At 41.6% G+C, this 14670-nt stretch overlaps 1 protein-coding gene and 1 non-coding gene across 4 annotated transcripts in view; both read right to left on the bottom strand.

The window, feature by feature from the left end:
• The window catches only part of Znf609 (zinc finger protein 609), a 147803-nt gene that overhangs the window by 105657 nt on the left and 27476 nt on the right, over positions 1 to 14670 (bottom strand). For 2 of the 3 annotated variants that reach the window (XM_059268131.1, XM_059268129.1), the window contains exon 2: positions 8106 to 8979. In XM_059268131.1, coding sequence (XP_059124114.1) covers positions 8106 to 8852 — 747 coding nt within the window. In that variant the 5' untranslated portion in view covers positions 8853 to 8979. Of the gene's footprint in view, positions 1 to 8105; positions 8980 to 13175; positions 13280 to 14670 lie in introns of those variants that run through there. The other variant, XM_059268130.1, reaches the window with a different exon arrangement.
• Trnaa-agc (transfer RNA alanine (anticodon AGC)) lies at positions 10517 to 10589 on the bottom strand. The gene has a single exon. It is a non-coding gene; the product is annotated as a tRNA-Ala (tRNA).

Genomic DNA, 14670 nt, shown 5'->3' on the forward strand with positions numbered 1-14670 from the left:
TTCAAAATGCTCTAAATTACCCTCCCTAATTCTCTTCCAGAATTCTGTTCTCTATCTCACATGAACTTTGCCTCTTAATGAGACAGAGCTAAAGTCTAAGGCAACATAAGCACTGACACTAATATCATCTAGGACGAGTAACTTCAGGGAAAAGCATTTGATACAAATGTCTCCTCAGACAGCCAAGGACATTTCTTACGTGGGTGCTCTCATCCATGACTAAACTGTATCAAGAGAAACATACTTTAAAATATTAATATGGACTGGCACCTTCCTGATGCTAATTCTTCCAAGCCCACTCCAACGGTACAACTGGGAAATTAACTGAAGAGGAAAGCAATCTTCCCTCCACTCTACTTCAGACACTCCTCCTCCATAGCACTGCCGTGTAAAGAATCATTCTATACAAATACAGATAAAACATGCTCACACACACAAATAACTCTCAGCAGGATCCAAAAATCAAAGCCTAACCCCATGGTTTTTAAGTGAACAAGTCCAATTTCCTTCTTTGTGGCTCTTGACACATGCTGGCGAGAAGCTGTCTGGATTTTTTATGCCTTGTTCCTGCCCCAGAAGGCTCTGCACTGCAGGTCAGAGGATGATAAGGAAATGAACAGTGTAATTTCCAAGGCCTCTGAACACAGCCCTGTCAGCAGCTCTGGAGGCAGGTTACTCAAGCATGGCTTGAAGAGTGCAAACCACAGAGAGGAGGGCTCAGGCAGTCAGCAGTGGCAGATCTCAGCTGTGTGTGTTATTGCCACCTCTAGTCCGAAAGCACAGGCCCTGCTGCCTCCCTGGATAAGCCCTGCTGGTAAAAGCTCTTGTATCCAAAAGGCAAAAATACAAATTCCCATCAGGGAAGGAAAATTAAGGACCAAGACTTAGATTTTATTTTTCTTTGCACGCGTATGCAGCAACAAAAGCACTGTTCTTCAATGCTCTGCTATGAGACAGTATATGCTGGCAGACACACAGCAACATCCATCCAACATACCCAACACCACTCCAGGGATTTGGCCAAAAAGAAATGCAATTCACATGAAATCTGAAATGCAATGAGGCTACTTCAATACCTCTGAAACCTATTTTTGGTCTTTTGAGGCTGTAGAACATAGCACCAGCATGCAAATTTCCCAGCCCAGGTTTGGAACTACTTCTGGGCATAGTGCTGAAAAGTCTTAGCCAATATGTTTATCTGTTCCTGTTGGGCTTCCTGTGCAGTGGACTGTTGTTATATTTCAGACCATTATTGCCCAGGACAGACTGACACATACTTCAAGTTAAATCGTTTTTTTTTTTCCTAACAGTTACTGCCTATGTGTTACATTCTAAGTATACCATTCTATGTGTTTTCTCTGAGTCAACTAATGTAATTTTTTGTTCTGTAAACAAGATTTTGCTATGTAGCCTTAGCTATCCTAGGATTTCCTATGGGGACCATGCTGACCTTGAACACATACAGATCTGCTGCCTCTGCCTCCCCAGTGCTGGGATTAAAGATGTGTGCCATGAGGCCCAACAGCTAATTATCTTGCAATAATCTATGTGCATATTCTTATTTTCCACGTGATAGCTGGTGCAGAACAGTTAAGTAACTTGGTCAAGATTCAGAAGTACAGAGCTGAGATACAAACTCCAGCAGTCAGGCTACAGAGCACATTCTTCAAATAAGAAAAAAAATTAGAAAGGGGGGCAAGGGAGGAGCGTGAGTGTGTCTGTGTGCGCACACATGCATTTGTCGGCAAGGGAGGAGCGTGAGTGTGTCTGTGTGCGCACACATGCATTTGTCATGGTTTAGGTGTTAAGATGAGAGGACAATTTGAGAGTCAGTTCTCTTCTACCATGTGGGCTCTGAGAATCAAACTCAGGTCACTGGACTTGGCAGGGACCCTTAACCTTGCCAGCTCCAGAGTATACTTACTCTTAATCACAAAATCATACATAAAACAATGTGAAATTTACATTAAAGCTGGTTTTCAAATTAGAAATGGCTCTCAATATGTACCTCACAAAGAAAATGTACAATGGTTCACAAAAGCTCTTTATACTCTGTATACTGCCTCTGCCTGGTCTACAGAGTAAGTTCAAGGACAGCCAGGACTACACAGAGAAACCCTGTCTCAAAAAACAACAACAGTACTATCTGGGCCATTGAAGATGTTTCAGCAAGTCAAGAAAGATTATCTGCTTTTTAAGCCTGATGACCTGAGTTTGATCCTGGGACCCACATGTGAAAGGAGAGCACTGACTCCTATAGCTTGTACTCTGACCTCCATATATGCGCCATCCTCCCAAAATAAGTAAATAATATGTAATAAAAACCAAACAATTAACATTCATAATATCCTCGACAATCTGCCTAACAGTGATGTGCTCTGGTAAGCAGCACTGGACAGGGTCATCTGCTGATGTAACTGCCAAACAGGAAAGGAACTAGAACTAGATAAAGGACTGTGTAAGTCGCATATAACTCCTAGTTACACAGGATGAGTAAATTCTAAAGTCTATATAATATAGGATCATTATAGCTTGAAGCACTAGAAGAAGAGAATTTGAAGGTTTCTAACACAAAGAAATGGTAAGTGTTTAAGAAGACAGAAATGCTAATTATCCTTACTTGGGTATTATACATTGTATAAATATATCAAATTAACACTGTACTCCTTAAGATATACAATTAATGTATGTCAACTAAAAAAAGGACCTGGCAGTGCCTCAATGACTTCGGTGAAAATTGGCTGAAAGAAATATTTTGGCATATACGTATCTTAAGGAGTCAAGTTCAAAGAAGCAGTTTAAAAGCAATTATCTCTCTCCTATAAAAGATATTATTCCCTATCTTATCTATGAACGGTCATTCTTTTTCCTCCATTTGTGTGTCCAGGTATGTGTGTGTGCAGGGGTGTGTGTGCATGTGCATATATGTGCGTGTGCGAATATGTGTGTGCGTGTATGTGTTGCACACACCTGCAACTTCAGAGCTGTGGAGTGAAGGAGACAGAAGGACTGACAGGGTTCCTGACTGTCAGGCTACCTCTAGGTTCACTGAGAGACCCTGTCTCAAGGGAATAAAGCAGAGTACTAGAGCAGGGCACCTGGCCTTCAAGTTTCTGTACAAGCACAGACACACACACACACACACACACACACAGATACACACACAGACACAAAGACTCCCCACCCCCCATGGTGCTAAGCAAAACAAACCTGGCTTTAACCAGATGTGGTATGATAGTTCACACCTGTAATCCCCACACTCAGGATACCAAGGAAGAAGGATTGCTGTGAATTTGAAGCTAGCCTGGGGTACAAAGTGAATTCAAGGCTCACTAGGCACAAAGATCAGACTCAAAAGAAAAAAAAACAAAAAAACAAAAACCCAGATAAAATCTCCCAAACAGCAATTAAAAAAAAAAAAGCTTCCATGCTAGGCTTTGTCCCAATCTCTGAGAGCCTGGGAAAGTCACATGACCTCTCTTAGTCTTAGCTTCCTGTCTCAAAATGGGGAAATTGGACAAGATAATCTTTCTCTGGGCTCTCCTTGAATTACAACACTCATAAGGAAAACAAGAGCTGATGAATAAAAATAAATTATGCTTGTAGTTAGACAATGCAACTTGGACCCACTTAAAAATCAGCTTTGTATTTTTTCAGTGAAGGAAAATGCTTTAGGACATTTGGCTTCAGGAAACAAGGCTGGCTGCTATACTGTCAAGAACAGAAAAGAACAGCAAGTTAGGAGGAAGGCATTGGAAAAGCCTTGGATCAGAAAGAATAAGAGATCTGACCTAGGTTGGGCAATGAAGGATTGCAATATAAAAGCAATGAGCTGGAAGGCATAAACTAGAATGGGAAACCAAGGGCAAAAGAAGATGCTCTCTGAACACACATAAGATAGAACCCAAAATCTGAAGGCACAAAAGCTAACAGCACCCTTAACTGTTTTCTTTGTTTTCTAAACTAATGAGGAAAGTGGTAAATGAGCAAAGCATTTTGAAAGTGACAGAAGCTGATACCCAAACATTGCCAAAGCAGAGTGTAAAATAAAAAGCAACTGCTAAGGAAAAGGAAGATTGGGATTGCAAAATTCTAGACCCTAACCACTAGAGCTGACTTGAAGAAAATTTTAAATTAATGCCTCATCTGAAACTCCTGAACATACACCTTGACAGTCAGCACGGATAGATCACTGCTGTCGTATTTGTGAATTCCTTTTCTCTTGCCTGTCAGAGTGGCGGCCATAAAAGCAGTGAGCTCAGGATACTCAGACAGGCGTCCTGCCTCCTCCTCCCACCTCTCCTTCCATCCTTAACCTAACAACCTATCAATCAAGTCAAAAGCAAGGAAGCAAGCAGGAGCCAGAGGCTCCACGTGTTTATTCCTGACATTCCCTCCCCCATCTCTTCAGGAGTGTTCAACAATTCAGGGCAGCAATGGCTGCTAAGAGCCATCTCAGTCTCTCCAGCAAACTCTGCCAGGAAGATGTGGTGGAGCAAACATTAGATTCCCTGAGGGGAAGACACAGCCTCTCAGAACAGAAAATTCCTCAGTCACAATGCCAGACACTTATCTTCATAGAGAAAGCCCTGGGGTAGGTAATTTGAATATTCAACCCCTGATTAGCTAGTACTCAACAGGGGACAATTCTAACTAGTACCTCAGACTCCGATCCTACTTGGAAAAGGGGACAATTGGGGCTGGAGAGAAAGCTCAGGGCTTAAGAGCATTTGCTGTTGTTGCAAAGAACCCAATTTCAGTTCCCAGAATCCACAGGGTGGCTAACAATTATCTATAATTCCAGTTCCAGAGAATTCATACCTCTTCTGGCCTCTCTGGGTGCTGAATACCTGTACACAGACAAAACAGGCAAATTCAGGCAAACACTCATATACATAAAATAAAAATAAATAAATCTTGAAGGGAAAAAAAGGGCAGCAGAGGATGTGATGCCTTAGTCAAGACATCTTCCACATTTAGAGTTTCTCCTCTTCATGATAGCTCCCAGCTTGATTATATCACACATGCTTTGCTGTTTGGATTCTGTTGATTGTCCTTACAAAAAGTAACATTCCAAACCAGTTATATCAGAGGCAAGCCCATATTTCAGGGGAAAAAAATCTTGAAGAGGTTTCAAAGACTGTTTGCAAATTAAACTACAGCACTGATCAACCCTCCCTGAGCAGCTATTGTATGCAACACCCTGGGCTTCCAAGTTCTCAAAAGCTGATGCCCCCTGCAAAGCTCTCTGTTCTTTTTTTATCTACCTCTCCCTACCTTTGTGTTCAGAGTCCAAGGCCCTGTGCATTCTGGCCAACAACCACTCCTCCACTGAGCTACAACCCCAGACCCTGTCCTTTCTTTCACTTTGACTCCTCCTCTCTTTCCATTCCAGAAATGCTTTTTCCTTGCAGAGTGTGTTCATCTCCTAGCAACTTCCAAACATTTACTTAAATATTGTACTAACCAAAGACAATACAATAAAGCACCTTTGAGTAAGTGTGTCCAAACGGGGTTCCAGAGTACAAGGTAAGGATTTTTAGAAAACAGACTCAGCCTCAGAGGTTTATGTTAGTCATCTCAGCATGGCAGAGGCAGAGTTAGGAGGACTATCTCAAATTCAAGAACAGCCTGTCTAGCCGAGTGTGGTGGTGTACACCTTTAGTTCCAGCACTCTGGAGGCAGAGGAAGGCAGATCTCTCTATGAGTTTGAGGCCAGCTTGGTTTACAAAGCAAGTTCCAGGACAGCCAGAGCAGGGCAACACAGAGAAACCCAGGGAGGGAGGAAAAAAAAAAAAAGAGAGAAAGATAGAGAGAAACAACAAACCAAACAAACAAACAAAAAAGAACAGCTTGGTCTTTACAGTAAGTTTCAGGCAAGACGTGGCTGCATAAGATCTGTACGAAAAGAAAAATCACAAACAACAAAAAAGTAAACTTGTGCTTATGGTAACACTGGACTGTACAAAAAATTGTATGCTTCTCAAAATACTTCCCAGGAATTATTTTCTCCCAAAATATGAAGCACTATCATTTTCCCTTTTCTCCCTCATTTGACTGCCCCATTCTTAGTCTACCAGGGAGGTAAAGCTTACATCAAAGTTACATTAAGGAGTAAAACTCAGTAGCACCAAGATGTAACAGCTAAAGGTACCCTATCTTTCAGGCCATTTAGCTTAAAGGTGGTCACCTAAACAGTCTATGCACCTCTAAGAGAAAACAGATTCCATTTCTTCCTTAAAGAGAATCATGAACACAACACAAAGCTAAGCAATATTAATCCTTTCACCCACAGACCGCAATTGAATTTAGAAAATTCCAACACAAGTACTTTAAACGACGACAAGGAGATGAAGACCACCCTCAGCAGCACCTTTCCACACAGGAGGACAATGATCGTGAACATGGATATATGGCAGGGACTTCCTGAAGCCAGATGTAGAGAATAGTCTAATAGGCCTGGAACAGTAGCAAGAACTCCTGGTACTCCCAAGCCTCTTTAAAACAGCATTATCCATCTGCACCCCAGAGAAAATGACAAATCACAGCCAGCACAGGATGAACCATGCCAATAACCAGCTGGAACTTGACTCTGCCGAGGTGGACTGCAGCATCTGCCACCCAAACACAGGCAGCCTCTCTGGCAGCTGCCACTGGCAAAAGGGAATCAACCATTGTGTTATGTAACTGGAAGAAATTCACAGCCCTGTTACCACAAGTGCCCAGATGTTACTAAAAGCTACAGATGTGCCAAAGACAAAGACCAAAATACCTAGAGCAAAAAAAAGCACAAGCTACCACTAAAATCGAGGCAATAAGAGGGCACCACCACCCAAATACATATATCCAGCCTTTATTTATTAACACTTACATATGGAAATAGGTATTCCCTGCTGCAGCTGATGTAATTACAGAGAAATCAATTTATGCCGCATCTGCTGCGATCAGCTGAATGCATAGGGTGAGCAGAGCAAAGCAGAAAATCAAGAGCCAAAGAACAGCTCATCAACAGGCCAGCTGCTTTGTAGGAAACTGTAGGCTGCTCAAGTATGAGGCTGCCTGAGGTGACCCTAGACTGGAAACTATTCTACTATAGCCCTGCAAGCTTCATTTCCTGAAACATCAACTAAGATCACTTTCCTGGAGGGAGGGACTCAGTCCTAATGCCTCCTGGGGCTGCAGGCACCTATGCTTCCAAGTCAAGCAGAAGGGGAGGGATCATTAAACTTTTGGGCAGCAATAAAACCACCAGGAGACTTTGATTTCCGATGGTTGCAGGAGATAACTGGCAGACAGCAATACTTTCAGGGGCCAAAGAATTTCTAGGCCAAACTTCTAAAGCTACCACAGTAACTCCTAAAGCCAGATGAATGCTGATAGTAGAGTCAGTGCGTCCTGCCCCTTGTTTACTAGACTGGTATCTATATCACTTTGTTTTTTGGTAGCTACCAATAGAACACTTAGCAGCTATACCATGACAATTAACTCTTTGCACTGCCAGAGACCCAGCAGTACCATTTATCCCATTAAGAACATCATTCAAGGGGCTGGAGAGATGGCCAAGCAGTTAAGAGCACTGGCTGTTCTTCCAGAGAACGGGGTTCAATTCCCAGCACCCACAGTGAAGCTTACAACTGTCTGTGACTGCAGTTCCAGGGGATCTGACGCCAATGTAAGTAAAGTTAAATAAATTAAAAAAAAAACAAAACAGCTTAAACATGTAACCAAAAGTCTACTACATTTATCAACTATTATGATTCTGATAATAAAACTTCAGCCAAGCAAGAAATCACACGAAGATTTAATGTCAGCCTCTAACAACAAGTGTCTGACATGTGACAATAATAAGGTGTGAGAAAATTCTACCAAGTAGCTGACCCCCAAACAGAAATCATATTCCAAGAGGTCTGAGCCCGCTGCAAAGGACTCTGTAGGGAATCCTTTAATTTGGAACAAAAGCACATTATCATTACCAGCTGCTCTGACCTTGTAATTGGTCATTACCCACAAACTAATGAGCCTCCCACAGAGGGCACACAACACTTGGCAGTTAGTCCAGGGCAGTTCTGACAGGCAGTGGGCAGCCAGACCTGGCCACCTCTTACCTTTTCAGACTTGACTTTCTTTAGTGGCCGACACTCATTCTCCCCTTCCTCTGGCTCCGGCTTAGTTCCCAAAGGATTGAGCGCTGCCCCAGGTTCAATAGCTATACTCCCAAGTGGCTCCACGGCTCCTGTATCCATCCCTGCACTTCCATCATACTGACCACCCCGTCCTCCCAAGGGCACTGGCTGGAGGACCCCAGGGTCCTTTTCCGAACAAGTCCCCACCCCTTCACTCCTCTCCTTCTTGCTCTTAGACGAGCTGTTTTCCTTCTCCTTTTTGGAGGCAGCCACACTGCGCGATGCCTTGGCAGCCTTCTCCGAGCCCTTGGGGCCAAGAGCAGCAACCAGGCCTCCTGCGTTGGTGCCCTCTCCAGAGCGACCCTGCGCTTCTTTCTTGTTTCCTGCTCCCTCACTTGGAGAGAACAAGGAAGTCCCTGGAGTGGGCTTGCTAGTGTCTTTGCCACTCTTATTCCTTTTGGATTTTGATTTGCCTTCCTTTCCTTGAGGACCTGGCACTGGGGTCACAAACTTGATGTTGTCTGGTAGTGTGGCCACAGCATTGGGAGCTGGTATCCCCACCTCCTTCGAGCCTGACATTTCCAGTTTCTGCTGGTCCTTTTCCAGATCGGCGTCCAGGTCAATGATGAGATTCCCTACTCCAATGTCCCATTCATCCCCACTGTCGTATGTCTCAACCGGGTTTGCATCCACTCCTTTCCCTCCGGAGGCTCCACTGCTCAAGGACATCTTAGAGTCAACGTCCCACCTCAAGATTCAAGGCTCTTCCTTGCCCCCAGCTTTCCTAGTTTCAGCTTCAGCTATGTTCTCAGATCTGTCTCCTTGGTCAGCACATGTCCAGTGGACACCATCATTGCTGGAAAAAGAAAAATTTAGAAAGCTATTAAAGAAAACAATACAGGCAAGGAAATAGCCTGAAATAAACTCCCATACAAAAGAGACCCTTTCTGTGTGGCTCTCATACAAGCTCAGCTCTATTTCCAACCATGCCACACTTGACCTAGAGAAGGTAATTCCCACTCCACCTCCTCAGGGAAGAATACAGTATTTCTAGTTGCCCTAGACTCTAGCGTTAACTAATAGACCTCCACAATTAGCTCCCCCTTCCTGGAGGACTTAACTTCTTTCTGCTCCACTGCCAAACGGCAATTCTGTCTGAATCAGTGCAGGCCCCAGCACATCACAGACTGAAGCTGCCTGCAACAACCCTGCTCACACCCCCTTTCTGCTAGCTGCTTGAATTATCAGTGACTCAGAACGTGATCTAGCAAAAGCCTTAACAGCTCTCTACTAATAGGGCCAATCTCTCCTAAAAATAGTATACAGATTCTTTGTCATTGTGGCATTAAAGAAAAAGCTTTATTATGGTTAAGGAAAAGAAAAAAAAAAAAAAAGCAGAACTAAGGAAAATGCAAATTCAGTGTGTAACTGCAACCAGAGCAAACAACGTTCAGAGGAGACTCAACCCATGACTTGAGCCCAGAGAAGTTACAAAGTCCTAATCAAACTCCAAGCTGGAAATCATGTCTACAAAGCAGGGTTCAATATAGCCTTTCCTGCTAAAATATTTAGAAAGAAAAATGTTTTCCTTGACTCTGCTGAAAGCCTATCTCCCAAAAGTAGAATAAGTCTCCACTTTGTTATAGTAAGATTTCAAGAACTGACTAAAAAACCCTAAGGCTTTACCCCACATGGAACAGAGACTGGCTTTAAAGGATAATTTATGTCTCTCCACTGTCTTCTGGCTTAGGAGACCTAGAGAGAAACATCATCTAGAAAACCCAGCAACCAATGTGCACCATCCAGGTACTACTTTATGATGAAGCCAAAAGTATGTTCTTGCTTATTCATCTATGTACTATCTTTCTATATCTGTTCAGAAAAAAACCAAACAAACTATTTAACACAATTGTGTATAAAGAGCAAGCCAGTTGTGCTGTGGAGCATCTGGAAAGTGATTATGTAACAAGTAAATGATTCACACAGGACAAGGCTAGCTGTGACTTGCCACCTAGTCTGTCGTCGTAACAGTGTCTACAAAACTAGGATCCTGAGGCCAAAAAAAGTCATTCTAGAAGAATAGGGCTGTACCAAGTGAACACATACAAGTAACTGAGATTTTAAGCAAGAAGTAATGTATCTTAATAAGCAATTTAGCTTTAGATTTGAGAAGTAGACCCATTACCTAAGCAGAAAGTTTATTGTCAACAGTCATCAATTACTATTTATTAGCAAATATTAATTCTACATAAACCTTGCTTCCTATAGGATGAGCTAAAGTAAGAGTGGGAGACTAAGATGTAACAGCTAAGAGAAGAAAAATTATCCCACTAAAGGTAAAGGAAATATAACCCCTGAAGAGTCAGAGAGATTTTATTTTCTCCTTCTTTTTTTTTGGAGCTGAGGATTGAACCCAGGGCCTTGTGCTTGCTAGGCAAGCGCTCTACCACTGAGCTAAATCCCCAACCCTTCCCCCCCCCCCACACAAGATTTATTTATTTATTATGTATACAGTGTTCTGCCTGCATGTATGTCTACATGCCAGAAGAGGGCACCAGATCTCATTACAGATGGTTGTGAGCCACCATGTGGTTGCTGGGAATTGAACTCAGGACCTCTAGAAGAGCAGTCAGTGCTCTTAACCTCTGAGCCATCTCTCCAGCCCCGAGATACAAATTTTCAAAGTGACCTAAGAATTCTAAAGAAATTTTTAGTGAACTATTTGGAATTTTTAATACTCAAGAAGAATTGGCTTTCAAGAGTAGTATAACAGATATTAGTTCATTCACCTGACATTCTTAAAACTTATTTCCTGTCGGGCAGTGATAACGCACACCTTTAATCCCAGCACTAAGGAGGCAGAGGCAGGCAAATTTCTGAGTCTGAGGCCAGCCTGGTCTGCAGAGCTAGTTCCAGGACATCCAGGACTACACAGAGACTACCCCGTCTGGAAAAACCCAAAACAAAACCCAACAACAACAACAACAAAAAACCCAAAACAAAAAAATTTATTCTCTAGGATGTACCAGGAATTAAACGAATGTTAGGAATATAACAACAAATCAGTAAACAAAGCAATAGAAGTAGTATTAAAAGTAATCCTCCTGCAAGGGGCTAAGGGCATTTTTAGGAAAGGGAATGCTAAATTGAATTCCCACTACAGAGTATTATTACAGCACAGATCTTCCCCAACTTATAATGTATCACCTCTGCAATCTCTTTAATTGTTGCTAGGTTTAACATCTACTCCACATTAATTAAGAGTTTACTTACCATCTCCAGAGCTGTATTATTATTAGTGTGCAATTTAGCCACTGAATGACCTCATGTTGTTTTACTCTTGGAAAACCACTATAACTTTCCTTAGATTTAAGAGACTTTTCTCTAGAAAACAGGATGGTAATAAAGAGAGAGTGGAGAAGAGAAAAGAAAAGTACAAACATAAAATGACTGGGACTTGCTAACAGTTCTTTCTACTATCCTGGCTGACTTGTGTAAGAGCAGGATAAAGTATGCCAACAAGGAAGAAAAGCATTAAGAAGGCAACAGTCGGGCTGGAGAGATGGCTCAGAGGTTAAGAGCACTGGCTGTTCTTCCAGAGGTCCTGAGTTCAATTCCCAGCACCCACATGGTGGCTCACAACCATCTGTAATGAGATCTGGTGCCCTCTTCTGGCCTGCAAGCATGTATGTAGGCAGAACACTGTATACATAATAAATAAATAAATCTTTAAAAAAAAAAAAAAAGAAGGCAACAGTCTGAAATGAAAAGATGTAACTTAGTTGAAAGGACAAAAGGACATACCACTATGGGAGAGGGTGGTAAAGCGCTTGCCTAGTTGCTTACACACGAAGAAAGGAAGATGCACGTAAACAAAATTCAGTACCAATTAAGACCAGAGCAATCAAAAAAGCACAAAGATGAATCTATGCAATAAGCATGCAAAGTTATTTTTCCAGAATACAAAGAGAATGAACAATAGAGAGAAAATAATAAAGGAAACAGATGCCATTTAGTACTGCTGAAGAGACTAAAATAAATGGGAGAAAAGTAACCTATCAAAGGCAAAATACAGGAATAACACCTTGAGTAGAACAAAGACCTTGCATGCAGACTGAAAATGGTCACTAAATGTTCAGCAAATTCATTTATTTAGAGACAGAATCTTAAGCACCCCAAGATGGCTTCAAATTCGATATGTAACTGAAGATGGCCTTTAACTCCGGATCCTCATGCCTCTGCCTTCCCATGGCTGGGATGTCAAGCATGTACCACCATACTTCGTTTTGTTTTGTTTTGTTTTGTTTTGGAGACTGGATCTCCTTATGTTTACCAGGCTGACTATGAGCCTCCTGTCTCAGTCTCCAGAACACTTGGAATTACAGACATGTGACCACCATATCTGACTTTATTGGTTTTGAAAAAGGGAAAAAACAGCCAGGCAGTGGTATTTCATGCTTTTAATGCTAGAACTTGGGAGGCAGTGGCAGGCAGATTTCTATGAGTCGGAGCGATTTCCAGGACAGCCAAGGCTACACAGAGAAACCCTGTCTTGAAACAGCCCCCATCCCCATCCCCCAAAAAAGACCAGCATGGTTACAATAGATATGGTCTTAAAAATAAACAACAAAAAGGGGATGGGAGAGAAGGGAAAGAAATCTACAGAATTTTGAATAGAAAATTTGTTAGGTAAGATAATCTTTTACTGGAAGCTGTAACGAAATAAATAAATCTCTATTTTTTTCAAGACAAGGTTTCTCTGTGTAGCCTGGCTGTCCCTAGAACTGCCCGCCTCTGCCTGGAATTAAAGGGATGCACCACCACACCTGGCTGTAAAAATAAATCCTTTTAAAAATCTTATACTACTGGGTCTGCTGGCAAAGCTACTTGAGAGGATGAGGCAGGATGCTCACAAGTTTGACAACTGCCTGGACTAGAGTTAAGTTCAAGACCAGTTTGTGATTCCAGTGAGATTCTATCTTAAAAGTAACAAAAACATTTTTTAAGTGGGAAAATAATTTTTTACTTAATTAATTTATTTATTTTACATACCGACTGCAGTTACCCTCTCTTCTCTCCTCCCATTCTCTCCCCACATCAAGACATTTTTAAAAAGGAAATCAGTTGGGCCAAATGTTCAGGGTCCTAGTTTCAATCCTAGTGCTGACAAAACAAACAAAAATTATATAAAGTTTTATGTTAAGTTGTTTTCATTTTTTTTTTTAAAGATTTTTATTTATTTATTATGTATACAGTATTCTGCCTACATGTGTCCTTGCAGGCCAGAAGAGGGCACCAGATCCTATTATAGATGGTTGTGAGTCACCACGTGGTTGCTGGGAATTGAACTCCGGACCTTTGGAAGAGCAGTCAGTGTGAGCCATCTCTCCAGCCCCCTGTCTTCATTTTTTAAAAGATTTATTTATATATATTGGTGTTTTGCCTGTGTGTGTGCACACATGTGCATGCACGGTGCCAGATGCATGCAGTGCACACAGAGGCCAGAAGAGGGCACTGGATTCCCTGAAACTGGCATTATGGATGCTTGTGGGTATTGAGAACTGAACCTGGGTCCTCTACAAGAGTAGCAAGTATTCTTAACCACTGAGCCTTCTCTATAGCCCTGTTTTCAATGATTTAAGAACACACACATATACATATACATACATACATACATACATATCTATCTATCATCTATCTATCTATCTATCTATCTATCTATCTATCTATCTATATCTTGTCAGAAATTACATAGAACACTAAAATCAGTTCCATAAATGTAAACAATTCTTATAAATACAAATACTAAATTATATAACCTGAAGATTCCATATAAATACTAAAAGTTATCTTTACCTCTTAAAAAGTTATTTTTCTTCTAGAAAACAATCTATAATTTCTGAATGTCCAGAATATAAAAGAGACATATTCCAAGGAATGATTTCTAGTGGTCCTGATGTTCTTTTAGAGAGCTCTTGTCCTATTTTTGACAATAAAAAATTGCATAAGCATTACATTATTTCAACCAGGTGACTTTTCAGAAACCCAGCTTTCAAAACTCAGCAGGCTTCATAGTAACTTTGGTGGTACATTTCAAAATATACACTGTAAAATTGCCAAAGATTCTTTAATTAGCCTTGGCCACAGCAGCCAAACCATTTCCCATCTGTTCCCTACAGCATCTCTGGCTTTATACAGCTAATAATCAGCTCTGACAGGTCATTGCAGAGATGTTTAACCTTAGGAGGTAGGATAACTATCAAGCTGGCTGGAAATGAAAAGCAGTGACTTCTTGCTTCCATGGATGAAAAAATGCAGAATCAAGACAACCAATACCTTATAGAGAGACTGTCTCAAAGCATGTACAAACTTCTGTGACTGTTTTCCTTGCTTTTCTTCTCTTCTAATTGCACTCCATTTCCCTATTTAGGATCCTCACACAACAGACTCTGATATCACCTGTCCACCATGACTTGTCAGTGTGTGTCATCTGTTCTGTTTCTGCACATACATATCACCAAGAAACTCCTCTCTGCATGGCTCTGGG

Source organism: Peromyscus eremicus, chromosome 7 (assembly GCF_949786415.1).
Source record: "Peromyscus eremicus chromosome 7, PerEre_H2_v1, whole genome shotgun sequence".
Lineage (NCBI taxonomy): Eukaryota > Metazoa > Chordata > Mammalia > Rodentia > Cricetidae > Peromyscus > Peromyscus eremicus.